General features: G+C 34.7%; 1 protein-coding gene across 14 annotated transcripts in view; it reads left to right on the forward strand.

Annotated features, from left to right (window-relative positions):
• VPS13B (vacuolar protein sorting 13 homolog B) overlaps window positions 1-21,220 on the forward strand; it is an 804,655-nt gene that overhangs the window by 84,388 nt on the left and 699,047 nt on the right. For all 14 annotated transcript variants that reach the window (XM_023248521.2, XM_023248520.2, XM_045050210.1 and 11 more), the window contains exons 7-12: window positions 3,665-3,839; window positions 12,483-12,751; window positions 17,759-17,854; window positions 18,325-18,447; window positions 19,025-19,162; window positions 20,094-20,181. In XM_023248521.2, the coding sequence (XP_023104289.2) occupies window positions 3,665-3,839; window positions 12,483-12,751; window positions 17,759-17,854; window positions 18,325-18,447; window positions 19,025-19,162; window positions 20,094-20,181 (889 nt within the window). The remainder of the gene's footprint in view (window positions 1-3,664; window positions 3,840-12,482; window positions 12,752-17,758; window positions 17,855-18,324; window positions 18,448-19,024; window positions 19,163-20,093; window positions 20,182-21,220) is intronic.

Consider the following 21,220-nt stretch of genomic DNA (forward strand, 5'->3'; position numbering starts at 1 on the left):
TTGAAAAAGAATTCCATTTGTGATCTTGTTAGTAACTGCTACTGTTGAATGAATTTTCATTGTTGAGTTACATGCCTTTGAATACCAAAGTGCTGTAATGGAAAAGCTGGCCCTGAGTCTGAACACAGGTATTGACTACTGTTCCTGGTTGTGTATGACTGTAGAAATTATTGTTTTATATTTTTAAAAACATATAGCTTTCTATTTTATGTAAATTTACTATATTCACAAAATCCACCTGTTTTTCTTTGGTAGTGTTTTAGTGATCAGTGTTTTACTTTTTTCCCCATTATATAGAGTGCACATTAATTTATTGAAATTCTGTTACTTTTTCTTTCTAGTTTTGAATTAGCATTTTGCCAACGATAAGCATAGAAGAGTATTAATTTAATGATATTGATGCCTGTGTCTCAGGTTAATGGGCTTACTTTCCTTCTTTTGTCTTGAATCTGTTAGTAATGTTGGGGAATGTTACGGGTAAATTCAACGTCTGAAAGCAAGTGATGGATACATGGATGCCTTACTGTTTAAAATAAATTTATTGATAATAGTACAAATGTAATTATACATTTTAGAATGTGGCTAAATTAGAGCAAAGTAAAAATAAGGTAACTTGGGGAAAACTTGGTGTTGGCATATAAAGTTTATGTTCTCAAAATTGACTAGCCATGACATGCCATTGTAAAAAGCACCTTAATATAAATAAGTTTATTGATATGTGGTTTTTGACTCTGGAAATCACCAAATATGAGATACCATTATGCTCAACTGAAATAAGATTGAATTTTTTATTAATACCATTGTGATGTAAGAATTTGTCATTTTGAGTTAGACCTATCATTCTTGGAATTCCTTTTCCTAGGACGTATGTACTAAATGCACGTGGTTAACCTCATTGATCATCTCAAAGAGCGAGTATTTCCCAGAATATTCCAGATACCCTAATTATTCATTTCAGGCTCTCATGTATGTTTAAGTGGTTTTGAATTTATTTATATTTTGGGTAGGCCTTTTATAATTTTTGTTGTGACAAATATGTCCTAGAGTTTGTGTCATATGAGATATGGATTATATAGGTATATAATTTATTTAACATTTCCCCTGTTTTTGAAAATTTGCTTTTGAAAAAAATTTAAAAAAATTTTTTTTTTTTTTTCAACGTTCATTTATTTTTGGGACAGAGAGAGACAGAGCATGAACGGGGGAGGGGCAGAGAGAGAGGGAGACACAGAATCAGAAACAGGCTCCAGGCTCTGAGCCATCAGCCCAGAGCCCGACGCGGGGCTCGAACTCACAGACCGCGAGATCGTGACCTGGCTGAAGTCGGACGCTTAACCGACTGCGCCACCCAGGCGCCCCTGAAAAAATTTTTTAGAACAATGAAAGCCTGACGTAAATCTTTGACACATTTCTGATTAATTCTTTAGGAAATATTTTGGTTAGTTGCAAATATCTTCTTAATGAGCTTAAAAATTTTAAGTTTATTGCGAGAGAGAAGGAGCACAAGTGGGAGAGGGGCAGATAGAGGGAGACAGAATCGCTAGTAGGCTCCATGCTATCAGCACAGAACCCAATGCTGGGCTTGAATTCAGGAAACTGAGCTCATGACCTGACCTGAAACCAAGAGTCGGTCTCTTAACTGACTGAGCCACCCCAGCGCTCCTAGCTTAAATTTTTTTTAAGACCTGTGTTCTGTATTACAAAACTATTTGCAGATAAATTTAACTAGTGTATATGTTCGTGAACATTAAGGAGGGTGCCTGTCCTTAAATATGATCATGTTAAAAACAGGACAAATTGTTAAACAAAATAAATTTTTTTAAAAAAATATTTTTTAACGTTTATTCACTTTTTGAGAGACAGAGACAGAGTGTCAGCAGCGCAGGAGCAGAGAGAGAGGGAGACACAGAATCCGAAGCAGACTTCAGGCTCTGAGCTGTCAGCACAGAGCCCAATGCGGGGCTCGAACTCACGAACCAGGAGATCACGACCTGAGCCGAAGTTGGCCGCTTAACTAACTGAGCCACCTAGGTGCCTGAAGAAAATAGATTTTAATTAACGTTCGTCACTGGAGTTAGATTTTTAAAAATCTGTCCACTGGCCATTTGTTCTTGGAAAAATCCATTCAGGTGCTCTGGCCATTTTTCTTTCCTTTTTTTTTTTTTTAGACGTTTGTTTATTTTTGAGACAGAGAGAGACAGAGCATGAACAGGGGAGGGTCAGAGAGAGAGGAAGACACAGAATCTGAAGCAGGCTCCAGGTTCGGAGCCGTCAGCCCAGAGCCTGACGCGGGGCTCGAACTCACGGACCGCGAGATCATGACCTGAGCCGAAGTTGGCCGCTTAACTGCCTGAGCCAACCAGGCACCCCTGGCCATTTTTCTATTAGTGATTAGTCTTACTGATTTAAAAGATATTTAGATCTATTGTATATAAAATATATAAAATACTGTATATATAAAACATTCACTAAAGCATATGCAACATCTTATATATTTTAAAGGTATATTAGGTCTGTGTAATTTCATATATATATTATATATAAATATGAATATAAAGGATTGATTCTTTGTTACTGATTCTGCTAAGATGGCTTATATCTGGTGCTATTGGTGCCATACAATAGTTTAGAAGGATGTGTTAGAGACATTTCAAGCTTGGCAGGCCTGCACTGCATACTCTACCCTCCTGCTCCTAAGCCTTTTCTTACCTCTTCTTGGTCTGTTTGGTGTGTGATTTTTAAGTCCATTTTAAGAAACCTGTACTCATACTTAAAAATAGTATTTTACAACTTTCTTCCTTTTCAAATACAATTTTTTGTGCCTTTAACCCCCAAAATATGATTACTAATACTTTTTCATGTTTTATAGACCCTCAAAAACCAGTTAGTCAAATTTAACCTTCCAAGAGACTTTATGGCTTAATTGGTTTTATTCCATGTTTATAAAACAGGGAACCATTACACCGAGACTATGTTTATATTCCATTAATATCTTTCTATAAGAATAACTTTGATTGCTATATATTCTGTTAGTAATTAATCTTGTTTATTATAATTCATGTTATACATTTTATGTCCTATTTAAATCTCAAAATTTGTCTGGAAAAACTCTTCTGAGCATGTATGACACTTAGTTTTCCATTGGCAAAATTTTATTATGTTTTTACTTCCATATTGTAATGTTAGTAATATTCCCCCTTAACAAGTTTTTAGGATGTGTATGTATTCTTTTGGTTAATAGAACTGGAAAGGGTGATTAAGGTTTTACTAAAGTGACATCATGAAACTTTTCCTGTTGATGTGACAGAAATCTCTGTGATTTTGTATTCATGTTGTAGAGTTGATATTTTGGTTCCTTAACTTTATTTCTGGAAAATTATTTGAAAGTCTAGAGTGACCACATCTTTTCATTACCGTTTCTATTTGTATTTATATAGTTTGGCTTAATACAGTTTCTACCTAAATTTTAGTGGTCATTACAGCAAAATTTGTTTTAATTTCTAAGATTTTAGAGAGTAAACTGTTTTAGCTTACATGTTGGAAATGTTTGGGACATTACTTTTTTCTTATGGTATTCTGTTTTAGAACTTTTAACATTTATGTGTGTTAATTACTTCCTTTGAACATGCTTTTTTGTTGATGTGTTTGTTTTTTTCAAATATAGATTCATACTTTAGTAGAGAGTTTGAAACTTTCCATCACAGATCAACAACTGCCTATGTTTATCCGTATAATGCAACTTGGAATTGCTCTTTACTATGGGGAAATAGGCAATTTTAAAGATGGAGAAACAGAAGATCCTACCTGTCACAGTAAAGATATGTTAGGAAACATTACAGGTAAATCTAACAAACTTTCTTTTGAACTATTGTTCGCATAGTGTTTTCACCATTATGAAACTTAAAAAAATAAAACATACTGAGTTGTGCAGTGTTCTAACATGATGGAATGATTTTATTTTGGTTGTTTGACACTACTTTGATTTTGTTTTTGTTTTTGTTTTTTTTTACATACTGAATATTACTGTGATTTTCTTTTTTTAAATGCTAACAAGTAACTTTAATATTTCTCATAGGTATAAATGTTCAGAATGTATGTTATACAAAAAGTTAAGGTAGCACAATGCGTTGACATTTTCTAGTAAATTAGGGTATTGGTAATTTTTTGCAAAGGCTTACCAAGAGTTATAACAGAATTAGATATACTTAATTATAATATGTAATTCTGTTTAACAACTACAGTTATACTTAATTGATTCATTGGAAGGTTCCTAGCTAATTAATTGGAACCTTATTAATGGAGTATATATTTCATTGAAGGATACTAGTGGGTTAACTTCAGTTATTTACTTCAGTGTACTTTTACTGAAGCCTACTGAGTGTACTGAATATTGGTCATCTGGGAAAACACAGAGATAAAAAGGTGCGTTCCCTTCCCTTAAAATCTTAAGGTACAGTGGAGCAGACAGACATACGAATAGTTAGTTTAGTATGGTGTGGGAGAATGATAGAATGTTTAATTCAATAGAAGTATGAATGATCTGAAGAAAACAGATGTTGAAAAGAATGACCGACTTGGCATTGGGCTTGAGGCTCAGGAAAGATTTGGAGAATATGATTAATTGCCATAGTTTGGGCCTTTAGAAAAGGATATTGAAAACTTAGGAACAGGTAACCCAATTAAAAAGTGAGGAAAATACCTGAATAAACATTTATGCACAAAAGGTTTGCAAATGGCCAACAGGCACGTGAAAAGATGCTCACCCTCATTAGTCATGATGGGGAATGCAAGTCAAAAATCACAGTGAGATAACACTTCAAGGTCAATAACATGACGTTAGTCAAAAGACATAATAATAACCAGTGTTGGCAAGATTGTAGGGAAGTTTTATGTTGATTATGGGAATGTAAAATGGAATAGCTGCTTTGGAAAACAATCTAGTTCCTTAAAAACTTGAACATCGAGTTGCCATATGATCCATTGATGTAGGTTTTGTTTATATGCAAAATAATTGATAACAAATGTCCATATAAAAACTCATATGTGAATTTTAATGGCAGCATTATTCATGATAACCAGAAAGTGAAACATCCTTCATGTCCATCAGCTGATGAATGGATAAATGATTGTGATATAGCCATACACTAGACTATTACTCAGTTATACAAAAGAATGAAAAACTGATACATGCTACAACATGATGAATTTTGAAAATATCATAAGTGAAAGCAACCAGTCAGAAAGGAACACATTGTATGATTCTGTTTATATGAAACATCCATAATAGCCAAATCTGTAAAAGCAGAAAGTAGATTAGTAATCAGGGTTTGGAGGAGGAGGGAATGGGGAGTGACTCCTAATGGGTAGAGGTATTCTTTTTGGACTGATGAAAATGTTCTAAAATTAGATCGTGATGATAGTTGCCCAACTTTGTGATTTTACTAAAAACCACTGTACATTTCTAAAGGCCAAATTTCATAGTATTTAAATTATAGCTTATTAAAAAATATCTGCTTAAAAGCTTAGGGAATAACTTAAAAGCTTAGGAAATAACATGAGTATATGTAGGTATAAATTATACGTTTATTTTACACTGGAGAGTGAATTCCTGTTAGACAATGAACTCCTGAAACAGGAACAGCATCTTATATCTAGAACAAAACCTAGCATCTAGAGGGTGCTCAGTTTTTTTCCAACATGCTATTATGACAAATTTCGAATATATAGAAAAGCTGAAAGAGGATTATACAGTGGACACCCATATATATACTCATTCTTGAGATTCTACACTTAATAGTTTGTTAAATTTGCTTTATCACATATCTGTTCATCTAACCTTTCTCTTCATCAGTTCAACCAGTGTTTTTGATGCCTTTCAAAGTAACTTAGACATCAGTATACTTCACCCCTAGACTTCAGCATTGTATTGTTAACTAGCATTTATATTTCTTAATGGTTCTTTTAATTTTTTTGAAGGTGTAATTTGCAAAGTGAAATGCATAAATCTTTATTTTTAATGCTTGTTTGGGAGAGAGAGAGAGCGCACACGTGAGTGGGGGTGGGGTGTGATGGGGGGCGGGGGACAGAGAATCTGAAGCTGGCTCTGTGCTTGAACTCACTAACTCTGTGATCATGACCTGAGCTGAAGTTGGGACACTTAACCAACTGAGCCACCCAGGCATGCGAAATGTATAAATCTTAAGTATATTATTCAAGTTTTGTGAAATGTGTACACCTGTGTGATATATAATATCCATTAAGGTAAAGATTATCAATATCTCTAAAAAGTTTTCTTTTGCTCCTTTATAATCATTTGCACACCCCCCCACTTCCACTCAGGCAAACACTGTTCTGAATTACAAAAAATTTTTTTGCTAATTCTAGAATTTCATATAAATCAAATCATACAGTATAAACTCTTGTGAAAGGATTTCTTTCATTAAGCATAATATCCTTTTTTACTTTTTATTTACTTATTTTTTTACCTAAGGCTTTACTTTTTTGAGAAGTTTTAGGTTCACAGCAAAATCGAAGGGTAGGTAGAGGTTTCCCATATACTCTCTGCACTCTAACATGCATAGCCTCCCGCATTATCAACATCCCCTCCAGGTGACACATGGTTCACTCTTTGTATTTTACATTCTATGGATTTTTGCAAATGTGTAATAGCATGTGTCCATCATTATGGTTTCATATATTTTCACTGTCTTGAAGGTACAATATTTTGGGGATTCATCTATGTTGTTGCATGTATCAGTAGTTCTTTCCTTTTTATTGCTACATACATTCTATGGATATACCATAGTGTATTTTAGCCATTTTCCTGTTGATGGATATTTGGGCTATTTCCAGTTTTGGTTATTATAAGTAAAGCTGTCCTGGACATTCTTCTACAAGTTTCTTGTAGACATGTGCTATTCTTTGTTTTGTGTAGATATCTAACAGTGGAAGTATATGTTTAGGTTTCTTTCTTTTTTTTTTTAAAGAAAGTAATCAGGTTTTTTTTTTTTTTTTTTTTTTTTTTTTTCGGAAATGTGTGCCATTTTGCATTCCCATCAGCATTGTATAAGATTTCCAGTTGTTCCATATCTTTACCAGCATTTGGTGTTACCAGTCATTTTTTACTTTTTGCCAATGTGATGGATGTGGTTGTGATATCTCAGTGTGGTTTTAATTTGCATTTCATTGATGAGCAATTATTTTGAAGTTTTTCAAGTAGTTATTGACTATTAATATATTTACCTTTTTGAAGAGTATGTTAGATATTGGCTTATTGTTAACTCTTTTGGGTTTTGTTACTGATTTGTGATTTATTTTATATATTCTGAATTCAAATCCTTTGTCACGTATATATTTTGGGAATATTTTTTGCCAGCCTGTGACTTGGCTAATTCATTTTTAATAGGTGTCTCTTGGGGCACCTGGGTGGCTCAGTTGGTTGAGCTTCCGACTTTGGCTCAGGTCATGATCTCATGGTCTGTGACTTCAGCCCCACCTTGGGCTCTGTGCTGACAGCTCAGAGCCTGGAGCCTGCTTCCGATTCTGTGTCTCCCTCTCTTTCTGACCCTCCCCCATTCATGCTCTGTCTCTCTCTGTCTCAAAAATAAACATTAAAATAAAATTTTAAATAGGTGTCTCTTGAGCAGAGTATTTTTTCGTTTTAAGAATTTTTTTTGGATGATAATTTATTTTTGACAGAGCAAGAGTGGAGGAGGGGCTGGAGGGGGGGGGGTGGGTCACAGAGAATCCGAAGCAGGTTTTTCACTGTCAACCCAGAGCCTGATGCAGGTCTTGAAACTCAGATCATAACCTGAGCCAAAGGCAACTGAGCCACCAGGTGTGCCTTGAGCAGAGAGTTTTAAATTTTGATTAAATGTAAATTTCATATTTTCCTTTTTAACTGTTCTGTCATCAAGAGGTGACTAGATTTTTCTTCTGTGTTAATAAAGGGAGAAAGCAACTTTAGTATTTGCTGGCAGAGTAGTAGAAATTAGTTTTCTCTTCTGTGTAAAGCAGGGATTATTTTATTGTGGGTGCTGTGGATTCCTCGGATACTCTGGTAAGCCTATGAACCTCTTCTCAGAAGGTTTTAAGCATCTTGATTTTGATATGCCATGGTATCCTTTCTACATGTTACATTATGGTTTTTAGGTCTGTGGGTTTATAGTTTTCATATATACTTAGAAAAATTGTGGGCATTATTTCTTTAAAAATTTTTTTTTAAAAAATGTTTATTTTTGAGAGAAAGAGAGAGAGTGCAAGAAGGGGAGGGGCAGAGAGAGAGGGAGACACAGAATCTGAAGCAGGCTCCAGGCTCTCGGCTGTCAGTGTAGAGCCCGATGTGGAGCTCAAACTCATGAACCGTGAGATCATGACCTGAGCTGAAGTCTGACGCTTAACTGACTGAGCCACCCAGGCGCCCCCATTATTTCTTGAAATATGTTTTTCAGTTCTCCTCTTTCCTCTGGAGACAGTAATTACATGTCTATCAGGCTGCCTGAAGTTCAGCAGAGCTCTCTGATGGTCTGTTCATTTTTGTTCATTTACCTTTTATTTTGATTCATTATTGAGAGTTTCTATTTCTGTTCTAGTTCACTAATCTTGTGTATCTAATCTGCTATTAATCACATCTAACTTATATTTTATCTCAGATACTGCATTTTTCATCTCTAGAAGTTGTTTGGATCGTTAAAACCTTTCATATTTCTCCTTGTTTATGCTTTCTTAAATTTAAATGTCTTTTTATTTATATAGCCATTTTAATGTCCGTGTTTACTAACACTATGAACTGTATCATACCTAGGTCTTTTTCTAATGACTGACTTTTCCCCCCTCATCTGTGTTGTATTTTCTTACATCTTTGCATGCCTGTTAATTTTTAAATAAAAAACTTAAAAAAAATTTTTACTTATTTAATTTGAGAGAGAGAGAGCACGTGTGCAAACGAGCATGAGCAAGGGAAGGGCAGAGAGAACGGGAGAGAATCCCAATCTCCATACTCACTCATGAACCGTGAAGTCATGACCTGAGCGGAAATCAAGAGTTGGACACTTAACCGACTGAACCACCCAGGTGCCCCATGTGCCTGATAATTATTAATTGGATGCCAGACATTGTAAATTTTATCTTGTTGGGTGCTGGATATATTTGTATTCTAGCAAAAAGTGAAGTTCCTTGGAAATAATTTAATTCACTTGGCTTGCTTTAAATGTTTTTTGTTTTGTTTTGTTTTTGGTTTAAATGTTTTTTAGTTGAGATCAGAACCGCCATTAGCTTGGGGCCAGTTTTGTCCCACTACTGCCACAATTTGCCTTTTGAGTTATTTCTTGATGTTTTTTTCTTTCTTTCTTTCTTCCTGCTGAGAACACAAACTATTCCCATTTTTGTGTTCAGTCTTGAGGATTATTTTCTTTGTTTTTTTCTTGTGGTTCTTTTCATGGCCTCAGTAGTTCTTGCATGAACTGATTAATACTTAGCTGAAGACTGGAGTTGGACCCTCTGCAGGTATGAAGAGCTCGCTTGCTCACTTACTCTCTCTGAACAGGTCTTTCTTGTTTGGTACTCCGCCCTGCAAACTCGAGCCACCTTAAGTCTCCCTGGACTCACTACTCTGTCTTCTCATCCGAGGAGACTACCGAGTTCTTGGATTTCCTCTTTCTTATCCCTGGTTTAGAAACTCTGTCGAGGTGGTATGGTGGCACAAACATACACCTCATTTTTCTTGTTTCCCATGTCTCAGGACTCACTGGCTAAACTGCCTGATACCTAGTTTTGAAAAATACTATTTCCTATGTTTTATCTTTTTTGTTTTTTAATATGTGCTTCTATGTTAATACATTAATGACAATTAGAAGGAAGTCTAATAACTATCATAGTTTCCAAGGAGTAATGTGTGTAAATGGTATTTTGAGATAACTTCACAACTGTTACTTGATATATCTGATTTTTGTAGGGTTTACAATTGATGGCGATGCAGTTGTGATTTGTTACTTGTATTAATAATTAAACTCGCAACTGTGATTTGTTACTTTCATAATTAAACATGCTATATTTTAAATACTTAATATATTTTTTCGTTGAAATTCATGAAGTTCCTGAATTCTATCAAAAGGCCCAGATTAAGATGCACTGTTCTGGGGGCAGTCGGTTATGCATCTGGCTATTGATTTTGGCTCAGGTCATGATCTCACGGTTCGTTAGATTGAGCCCCCCGCATTGGTCTCCACACTGACAGCACGGAGCCTGCTTCTGATTCCCTCTCTCCCTTCCTCTGCCCTTCCCCCACTCACTTTCTCCCTCTTTCTCTCAAAATAAATAAATATGAAAAGAAGAAGATGCACTGTTCTGAAGGAAGAGAGTATTTTAGGAAATTCTAACCAGAGATTAGGGAGATGCCTTTTTCATTTCAGGGCTCTAATTCATTCTTTTTGCAAAACTTCAGAACCATCTTTCATCAAAATCCCTCTTAATTTTTAATTAATATTAAGTATAAATTATAGTGGCTATTTTTCAGAGCTCTGTTAGTGATGTTTCTTTTGTTTCACAAGATCAAGCAGTGGATACTTCCTCTGTTTTAATGGTTTAGACAACACAGGTTGGGAGTTGACTCAACCTGGTCATTGCTAACTGGGTTGAGGTGACCTGACTTGTTTTATAACTGAGATGATATTCATTGATGATGACCAATTTGAGATCTTACCAGGGGCAGTTAATAACAGGCTTTATTCCTCAATAGAAACTGATAAAATATTTACGGTTAAACAGCAAGATTATACAAAGTATTTTCTGGATTGTACCTTTTATAATTTAAGTAAAATGGCTGTGGTACTGGATTTTAGATTCTTTAGTTACTACTTTAGTAAGTCTTTTCCTTCTCAGATGAATGAAGATAAATGGCCATGTTTCATAACCTGTAAGTATAATATGTTCCAAGAGTCTCCTGTCATAAGGATTAAAAAAGTTATGAAGTTATTCTAGCTAGAAAACTGACTAGAAATTCAGATTCAGTGGATCTATATGAAGATGGTATTTAATGGAGTGGTGTTTTATAGATTTCTCACTGGACAGTAAATATGCTTGAATTATGCCATTAATTTTGTAAAAAGTGATTTTTTTCCCCCTAAATTGCATGATGATACATGTTTTTTGTTTGTATTGTTAGGGTAACGTTGAGGGACTGGGATGGAGTTTGTCTTGATGAAAGTGGCATAATGGAGTGTTTGGAATTAAAACAATTTTTTTTAATGTTTGTTTATTTTTGAGAGAGAGACAGAATGTGAGTGGGGGAGGGGCAGAGAGAGCAGGAGACACAGAATCCAAAGCAGGCTCCAGGCTCGGATCTGTCAGCACAGAGCCCAATGCAGGCCTTAAACCCACCAACTGTGAGATCATGACCTGAGCCAAAGTTGGATGCTTAACTGACTGAGCCACCCAGGCGACCCTGGAGTGGTTGGGATTTAAATTCTTTGTCAATGTCTAACTACATGAAAGTTCTTTGCTATAATTTTTTCATATGTAGAATAAGAAAGATAATTTATGTTACCCACTAATCACCAACGCTATCATTTTTTTTAATATCATAAGAATAATTCTATTATAGGGATACCTGGGTGGCTGAGTTGGTTAACCATCCAACTATTGATCTCAGCTTAGGTCTTGATCTCAGGGTCATGAGTTCAAGATCTGCATGAAGCCTACTTAAAAAAAAAAAAGAATAATTATAATACTTTGCTCTTAGGGATAATTGTTTTTTTGGGGGGGAGTTTGCATTAATTTTTTTTTTCTTTTAGAGAGCATGAGCGGGGGAGGGGACAAAGAGGAGGGAGGGAGGGGCAAAGAGGAGGGGGAAGGGGGCAAAGAAAAGGGAGGGAAGGAGGAAGGAGGGAGAGAGAGAGAGAAGGAGAAAGAATCCTAAGCAGACTTTATCCTCAGTGCAGAGCCTGATGAGGGGCTTGATCCCATGCCCCAGGGATCATGAGCTGAAATCAAGAGTTGGGCCCTCAACCAACTGAGCCACTCAGGTGCCCTGGGGTGGGGGATGCATTTTGCCTAGGAGTGCTTGACATTTTTTTTAATGGGTGCATCAGAAAATAAAGAACTTTTCTTAGATATTTCTGATACTGCGTTTCTGAGAAAACTCAGTTTCTTAGCACCTTATTTTTGGAAGGTAGTTGTTAATGGAATGCTAAAGAATGAATTTATTCTTTGTATTTATCAGGTCATTTAAAATTATGTTATAAACTACTCCCTATATAACATTAATTGTGGACTCTGTAAGGGGATTAATGTAGTACAACATATAGAAACTTGAAAGTAGTAATGCTAAATTACTGGCTTCAAATAATAATAGCCAGTGTATAATTTGTTCATACTTCATATTTCAAAACAAGGATATGGAAGAAATATTTTTATAGAATTTATATTCCTAATTTCCCTTTTAGTCAAATCCTCTTGATTTATTTAAAATGACTTTATTTTGCTAGGTGTTGAAGATGAAACAAGAATAGATATGCAGTATCCTGCTCAGTACAAAGGCCAAGAGCTGTATTCACAGCAAGAGGATGAGCAGCCACAGGGATGGGTATCTTGGGCCTGGTCATTTGTGCCTGCAATTGTGAGTTATGATGATAATGAGGAAGACTTCCTTGGGAATGATCCTACATCAGCCATGCATCAGCAAAAAGCACAGACTTTGAAGGATCCTATTGTGTCTATAGGATTTTATTGCACAAAGGCAACTGTAACTTTCAAAGTAGGTTTCCTTTTTCTTGCTGTTTGTATTTCTTTCATCTTTAATGCATAAATTTTGATTTCTGGAAAGGATCTAGTTGAAAGTTTGTTTTACACTTAGTAGATGTAAGATCATCTAGCAATCCTTACTTCATAAAATTATTTCCTCTCTAGAGTTCAGATTAGAAGTTTGGTCTGGGTATATAAATTTCAGAAGATTTTGTTAAGACTAGAATCAATGTAGATATAAAAAAGGAAAGGTTCTAGGGCCAAACTCTGGGGCACTGTGGTGTTAAGTATTTGGAAAGAAGAGGCAGAAATAGTGTGGGAAACTGAAAATAAGTTAGGCAGAAAACCAAGAGTGTCTGTCTGGAAGCTGAGTGCCATAAATGTTTTAAAGTTGACAGAGTAGGTCATTTGTGAGAATGGATCATTAGATTTGGCATTGTGGGAATTGTTGGTGATCTTGAATAGAGCAGTGATTTGACACTGGCAGAATCTTAGTTGGAGCTGGCTGAAAGCAAATGGGAACACTGGTGGGAATGTAAAATGGTATAGTTGCTGTGGAAAATAGTTTGGTGGTTCCTCAAAAAGTTAAACATAGAGTTATATGACTCAGCAATTCCATTCCTAGGTATATACTCAAAACTGTACTCAAACAAATAGACGTACATGAATGTTCATGAAAACATTATTCACAATGGGCAAAAGGTTGAACCAACCTGAGGTCCCTGGCTCGCTTGGTTGGGAGAGCATGCGGCTCTTGAGTTTGGAGTTGTGGGTTTGAGCCCGACATTGGGTATAGAAATTACTTAAAACAAAAATCCTAGAAAAATAGTTGAAACAACCCAAATGTTTATCAGTGAGTGAAAGAATAATAGCCTTTTCAGAAGATTGTGGATATTCTATTTTGGGAGTATACTAAACTCAGCAAGTGGTAGTTTTTAAAAAAGGCTACTTTAAAAAGGTATCTCCAGCTCTTGGAAATTGCCTGGTATATATTCAACAAGTAAATGTATCCATCCTACGTATCTCCTCGTCTGCTTTCCATCTTCCAAAATTTTGGGACTCTTTTTTAGATTATACTTCTTCAGTTTTATTTGTCTTTGTTGGTTTATTGTGGAGGCATTTTTCTGAAGGAGGTAAACACCTGTGTTCAACCTGTGACGTGGTATTCCAGGTAACTTGTTAGATACTGGAAGTGTAGCACAGAAAAAAAAATCAAGTTTTTGCTTCATGGTGTTTTTAATTTGACTTGTTGTTTAACTACTGAAGTATCTTGCTATACAATTTATAACTACAACAGATGGTAGATAAAAATATTTAATTTTTTTAATTAAAAAAATTTTTGTAATGTTTTTTTTTTAAATTTATTTTTGAGAGAGAGAGAGAGAGAGAGAGAGAGAGAGAGAGAGAGAGAGAAAGAGAAAGAGAAAGAAAGTACGAGTGGGGTAAGGGCAGAGAGAGAGGGAGACACAGAATCCGAAGCAGGCTCCAGGCTCTGAGCTGTCAGCACAGAGCCCAACATGGGGCTCAAACTCGTGAACTGAGAGATCATGACCTGAGCCGAAGTCGGACGCTCAACTGACTGAACCACCCAGGTGCCCCTCGATAAAAATATTTTAAAGTAAACAGTCTTTAAAGACTTTTCTCATTAAAAGCATTAAGTGTTTTCTAATATGACAGACCCTGAAAAATGTAGAAAGTGAGTTTTAACAAAATTTGAGCTTAATTGGTTTAAAAGATTTTTTTTTTTTTTTTGGTAATAAAATTTGGGGCAAAAATGGTAAAATAGCTGTGCTATTTTGACATCATTTTTTTCTGAATTCTAGGGAACACATTTTTTTTTTATTAATTTCACAATTAAAATTCACTGATACAGCTTTGAAAGTGACTATGCATCAGTCTGTAAAATTAAAAATAAAACAATAAAATCTTTAAAATATATAATAAAAAAGCCACTGTTGCCAGCAATTATTACATATATTGTCAATTTTATTTTTTTACTTTATTAAAATTTTTTTATTATATGATCATCTCTGCTTTTAACAGATGTTTTTGGCAACAGCTGTAATTGCATTATTTGTAAGTATAAATATTCAAGCTTAAGTTCTAAAAGATACATAAACATATCTTAGTAACAGCAGCATGAATGAACTATTTAGAGAACTTACATTATAATTGTTTTTAGTGGTATAATTGTTTTTTGAGTATAGTTGACACACAATGTTACATTAGTTTGAGGTGTACAATGAAATGATTCCACATCTCTCTACACATCTGTATACATTATGGTATGCTCACCACAAGTCTAGCTACCAAATATCACCATGCAATGCTATTACGGTATCATTGACTATATTCCCTATGGTGTGCCTTTTATATTCCCTTGACTTATTCGTTCCATAACCAGAACCCTGCATATTTCAATCTCCTTCATCCATTTTGCTCATCGCCTCCCCCCGCCAAGCCCCTCCCCTCTGACAACTGTCAGTTTGTTATCTATATTTATGGTCTGATTCTTCTTATTGTTTGTTCATTTGTCTTGGTTTAAAATAATTTTTTTAATGTTTATTTTTGAGGGAGATACAGAGCAGCATGAGCAGGGGAGAGGCAGAGAGAGAGAGGGAGACACAGAATCCGAAACAGGCTCTGAACTGTCAGCATACAGTCCGACCTGGGGCTTGAACTCATGAACTGTGAGATCATGATCTGAGCCCAAGTCAGGTGCTTAGCCAACTGAGCCACCCAGGTGCCCCATTTGTTTTCGTTTTTAAATTCCACATATTTGTGAAAGCATATGTATATTGCCAGTTTTAGATGATAAAAAAGTTACTTTTAATCTAAGTTTGTGAGGGAAGTTAGGGATTGCTAGCAAAAGTTCTATCTTTTCTGGTGAGTTTTGTTTATTTACTTTTAAATTTGAAATTATTCTGGTATATTTCTCTTCATTGATAGGAAGAATTGTATTAAGCTGAGTCAGAATAGTTTGTATTTATATACAAAACTATAGACTTTTGGGGCAGTACTTGTCATTAGTTAATACATTAAAAATTTTTTTTGAACATTTATGTCTCTAAGGTTTCTCTAAGGGAAATCCGTTGATATTTAGGAGGAAAACATTAGAGTTCATTGTTCAGCTCGGACTTAAAGAATGTATGGAATTAATTTGTGGTTCATATTTTGGTCAGAAAATAAGGTCGTGTTTCTACATTAGCATTCTGAACAGTTGATACGAATCCAACAAAAATCATGCCAAATTAAATGTAGCGTTTTAAAAATCACGTTGAAAATCGTTCTTGTAATGTTTGAGTCCTTTTAATCAATTAATTGCTTTTTCTCTACAATAATTGTAGACAGCTGAAGGGTGATCAAGTTTAAAATACTGACTTTACTTGAGTATTTCATAGAATTGTACTTTAAAATAACGACATTGTGGATACTAGTTCTAGAAGCATCTAAGAAATAAGGGCTGATATGTAATAAACTCTTTGCTATTAAGAAATGAGAATAAGTAATTGATTTTAAGTATAAAGAAGTTATCATGCTTAAAATAACGTTTTGGTTTGGTAAGTTCTATTTGACCAAAGTTAAATATTGTTTTTGTAACTTATTTTTTTTAATGTTTGTTTTTGAGAGAGAGAGCAAGCAAGTGCGTGCATGAGCTCGAGCCAGGTAGGGGCAGAGAGAGAGCGAGACACAGAATCTGAAGCAGGCTCCAGGCTGGGCCTGTCAGCACAGAGCCCGTCGCGGGGCTCAAACTCATAAACTGCGAGATGATGACCTGAACTGAAGTTGGGTGCTTAACTGAGGCGCGCCCCCGTTTGAAAAATCCATCCACTGCATAGGAGTTTAAGGAAGGGTCTCATTAGCAAACATGGCAGGCTACCTTTAAAAAAAATAAAAACTTTAGGGGCACCTGGGTGGCTCAGTCAGTTAAGCGTCCGACTTCAGCTCAGGTCATGATCTCGGTTTGTGAGTTCAAGCCCCGTGTTTGGCTCTGTGCTGACAGCTCAGAGCCTGGCGCCTGCTTCAGATTCTGTGTCTCCCTCTCTCTCTGCCCCTTCCTTGTACATGTTATGTCTCTGTTTCTCAAAAATAAGTAAACATTAAAAAAATTAAAAAAAACTTTATTTTAGAACAGTTTTATATTTACAGAAAACTTGCAAAATACAGAGAGTTCACATATACTCGTTACTCAGTTTCCCTATTAACATCTTAGGCTATCATAGTACATTTGTCAAAACTAGGAAGCCAGCACTGGGGCATTACTGTTAAATTCCAGACTTTAATCGCATTTTATAAAGTTGTTTTCTGTAACATGATCCAAACCAGGATACTATACTGCATTCAGAAAAGTACCTTTGGAAGATAATTTATCTCGTTTTTGGATACATACAAGTAATGTGTTGTAAGCTTCAGGGGTGCAAGAGTTGTTGTTTTGGCAGCATCTTGAGTAGTACTTGTTATCCAGCTGTCACCCATTAAGTGTTTGCATCACTGAATGAGTCTGAGACATTCTATGAGACACATGCGTTGAAAGTAAACACCCATGAACCTACTTCCCTCACAGAATTAGAATAAGTTTTGTTGAATCTCTTTGTGTCTCTTCATAATTTTCTTTTTGATGGAAACTTTGGGAGAAATTTTGTAAATGATTGAACTAAACCTGGTTGAATGTATATTGAATAGAGGCTAAAATACATAAAATTTTGCGCAGAATGTATGAGTAGTTATATAACTATGGGACTTATACACAACTTTACCTTTTCAAGCAATATTGTTAAAACAAAGAAGTTAAATAAAATAAGATGGCATTAAATTCTCTATGTGAGTTTAGACTCGCATTTTCAACCTTTATACCATGGATAATCTGTCACAGCTGTTTTTGTTGCACCTGTTTTCCTGCTTAATAATTAAATTTCCTGAATCTTAAAATTGGCCCTGTTTCCATCAATTCATCATAATAATGACAGTTTATTGCTTTCCTAATACTAATTTTACTTAATATTCTTACATTGTTTCTTAGCTCACTGAAATGCAAGCTGAGAGTAGTTATTATAGCCCTCAGAAAGTTAAATCTAAAGAAGTATTGTGTTGGGAACAAGAAGGAACTACAGTTGAGGTAATCTTTCAACATTGAACATATATTTTTAAAACTTTTTGAATGGCCTTTAATGTTTAATAAATGCAAGCTTTTATCATAAGTGGTATGTTCAAAGTACATTTATGGTTTTATAATTCTATTTTAGTCATCAGTAGTATTGGTTGAAATATTTAACAAAGATTTTATTGTAATATGGAATGTTAATATATCCTTTCATTTTCTTCATTTAACTTGTGTGAGCTCATATATGTGTGTATATTAATGTTCGTAAGGTGCCAGTCATTGAGGATACAAAGATTTGAGGATACAGAGACAAGTAAGATATTTCTTAATTTAATAGGGTTATGATCTGAGGAGAATAAATTTGCAAAGGCCATAATCCTAAAGAAGTTGTTTGTCCTAATTTAGAAGTTTTACAAGAAAAGCCTATATATAACATTTTTATGAAATTCAAATTCTTGGTTCTAATGTTTCCTTCTCTCTTATAGGCCCTTATGATGGGAGAGCCTTTTTTTGATTGCCAGATTGGTTTTGTTGGTTGCAGAGCCATGTGCCTTAAAGGAATTATGGGTGTTAAAGATTTTGAAGAGAATATGAATAGAAGTGAAACTGTAAGTCAAATTCTCCCTTTCCTTCCTTCCTTCCTTCCTTCCTTCCTTCCTTCCTTCCTTCCTTCCTTCCTTCCTTCCTTCCTTCCTTCCTCCTCCTCCTCCTCCTCCTCCTCCTCCTCCTCCTCCTTCTTCTTCTCCTCCTTCTTCTTTTTGGATAGAAGACAGGGATAATAAAGTGCTTATTGAAGTGTTTAACCATACCAAAAAACCTGTTAGACTACATATATCTTTGGCTTAAGAGAGGAACTTTACTGTTTTCCCCTATAAGAAATTATAGAGCTCAGGGGAATTTAGAAAGTTGGTAGCACTTAACACCTGGACAGTAGTTCCAAATACTTTTCAATCCATAAATGTTTCTTCTTTCTTGTTTATGGCAGCCACTTGGAGTTCCTTTTTGGTTTGTTAAAATGTTCTTTGCCAATATAGGCAGTGAAAAATGGAGACAACGTTCCTTGTCTTTTTATAGGACTTCAAGTTGTAGTGACTACTAAATGGGTATTAGAAAACCAAGGTTTTATTTTCTTTAGCAGTTCAATGATTTTTCCTCCTGTTACGAAATTTTTGTATTTATTTTCAGGAAGCCTGTTTCTTCATTTGTGGTGAAAATTTGAGTATGAAAGGTTTGACATACCTCACAAACTCATTGTTTGATTACCGAAGTCCAGAAAATAATGGTACTCGTGCAGAATTCATCTTGGATGCAGCCCATCATAAGGTTAGAGAATATATAGTTGAGCCAGTTTCTAGGCTCTGTTAGGGCGGATGCTTTGTGTGAATAGTTGGGATTGCCATTTTTCTTCTCAAGTAATATATTCTAAATGCTGGTTGTTCATTGAAACATTTAGAGTATTTTTGTCCAGTTTCTACATCTAGAGAAGTTTAAAGAGTGCACAAAGATCTCTACTTATATGTAGTATGTAGCCAGTTAGTTGGTTTATCCATTCTCTAAAGTTAAGATAGTCATGCAGGAAACTTGTAGCGTTGTCTTCTAATTTTAGTTCCTCTGTGTAGGGGATAAATGGGAAGAGATGAAGAATTTCACGTTTTACTGTGTATGTATCTTAGTGTTATTTGAATTTTTCATATAAAATCCTTGTACTTCTATGGAATAAATTTAAACATTCAAAAAAAGGTTACCAGAAGGTTAATATAATAAAATAAATAAAATATATTTTAACTCTTTTTGCTATGTTTACTTTTATAAAGAATTTAATTTTAATCTGCATACTTACATACATTATACATATTTTAGTATACCTTTAGTATTTAAGTTTCATTTAAGTGTACTGGATTATTTAAGGATTAAATATATTTGAGGGTATATATATTATTAGACAGTTTTGTGATGTTGATAAAGGTCAAGGGTATACTATCCTATTCCATTACAGGTGTTCATTAACCAGACATTGATAAAGTGTTCAAAATGTCTAGTAGAATTATGGATGTCCTTTTGTGTGGTCTGTTGTAGAGTTAACATTACCTTTCTTAGAAGTGAATCCTTTGGCTAGCCTCTGTTGTTTTGGTAATTCTTTGACTTGATACACATTCTGTGTAAGGATGTGTGTCTGATTCTTGACCTATTAGGTTTTAAACTCAAAAGTCTCTTCTATACAATGTGTGTTCTATTTGCTTTTCTTTGTTGGCAGGAGACCTACACTGAGATAGCTGGAATGCAAAGGTTTGGGGCTTTTTACATGGATTACCTGTATACAATGGAGAACATCAGTGGCAAAGGTACTAGTTTCTTTCCTTTACATTTGCTTTTCTTTGAACAAGAGAAACAAAAGACTCTTCAGAATCAGTTGGTCCTTGACTGGTTGTCATCTATTACATCAGATTTACCTTCTGTTACTTTGGGGAATGGTTTAATTTTAATATCATGTTAGAATTTGCTTAGACCCTTATTAGATTTTTAATCCTTTCTTATATATAACCAACTAAATTTATATAACCAAGTAGATTTAGTTCTATTATGTACCAAGTACTAAAATTTTGATACATCAAATTTCATATTATATTAAGTTGTCCGAAAGCATAAACATTTCCTTTTAGGTATTAAATACATCTTGAAGGTTATGTAGATCTTGTTATTTAAAAAACTGTTATTTCAAGCAGAGTAGTGGAAATGAATGCTTCTGGAGACTATGGATACATAGTATTTTATTATATGTTTTATTTTTATTAGCAAATGTTGTTTTTAAAAGTTTAACTGATATTTTATGTGCTTGTCAATATACTATATTGTGCTTATTCTATTTTCATATTGAAAGCTTAGGGAAAATATGTTCATTTTTTTGTTAATTTTTCATATGTTAATAATTGATTTCTGTATGTTAGGTGATGAGTTAGATATGGTGAAATGCTAAGAAGACCAAAGCATTTCTCAAGAAACCAATAGGTGGTGTTTATGAACTTAAATGATTATAGTATACAGCATGTTAAGAACAGTAGTATAAATGGAGAGCTAAGAGAGGTCTAGGTCAGAAAGTGACTCTTTTTATGTGTGGGGTTAAAGACTTCACAGAGAAGTTGATCTTGAAGGATCTTGAAGTTTTGTTAGATGGAAACATAAGGAAAGAGCAGTAATTTTCTGCTTCCTCTTTTTGTAAGGGATTTCTAAATGTTGTTCTCATCGATAAACCTTGGATTTACTTTTTTCCCTAAACTCTTTCCTGAAGTTATTTTATTCTTTTCCATGGATCCAAGTACCTTCTATATGTTCATGCACATATTTGTAATTTTAGTTTAAACTTCTTTCAGTTTAGAATTAAAT

This window comes from Felis catus, chromosome F2, assembly GCF_018350175.1.
Source record: "Felis catus isolate Fca126 chromosome F2, F.catus_Fca126_mat1.0, whole genome shotgun sequence".
NCBI lineage: Eukaryota > Metazoa > Chordata > Mammalia > Carnivora > Felidae > Felis > Felis catus.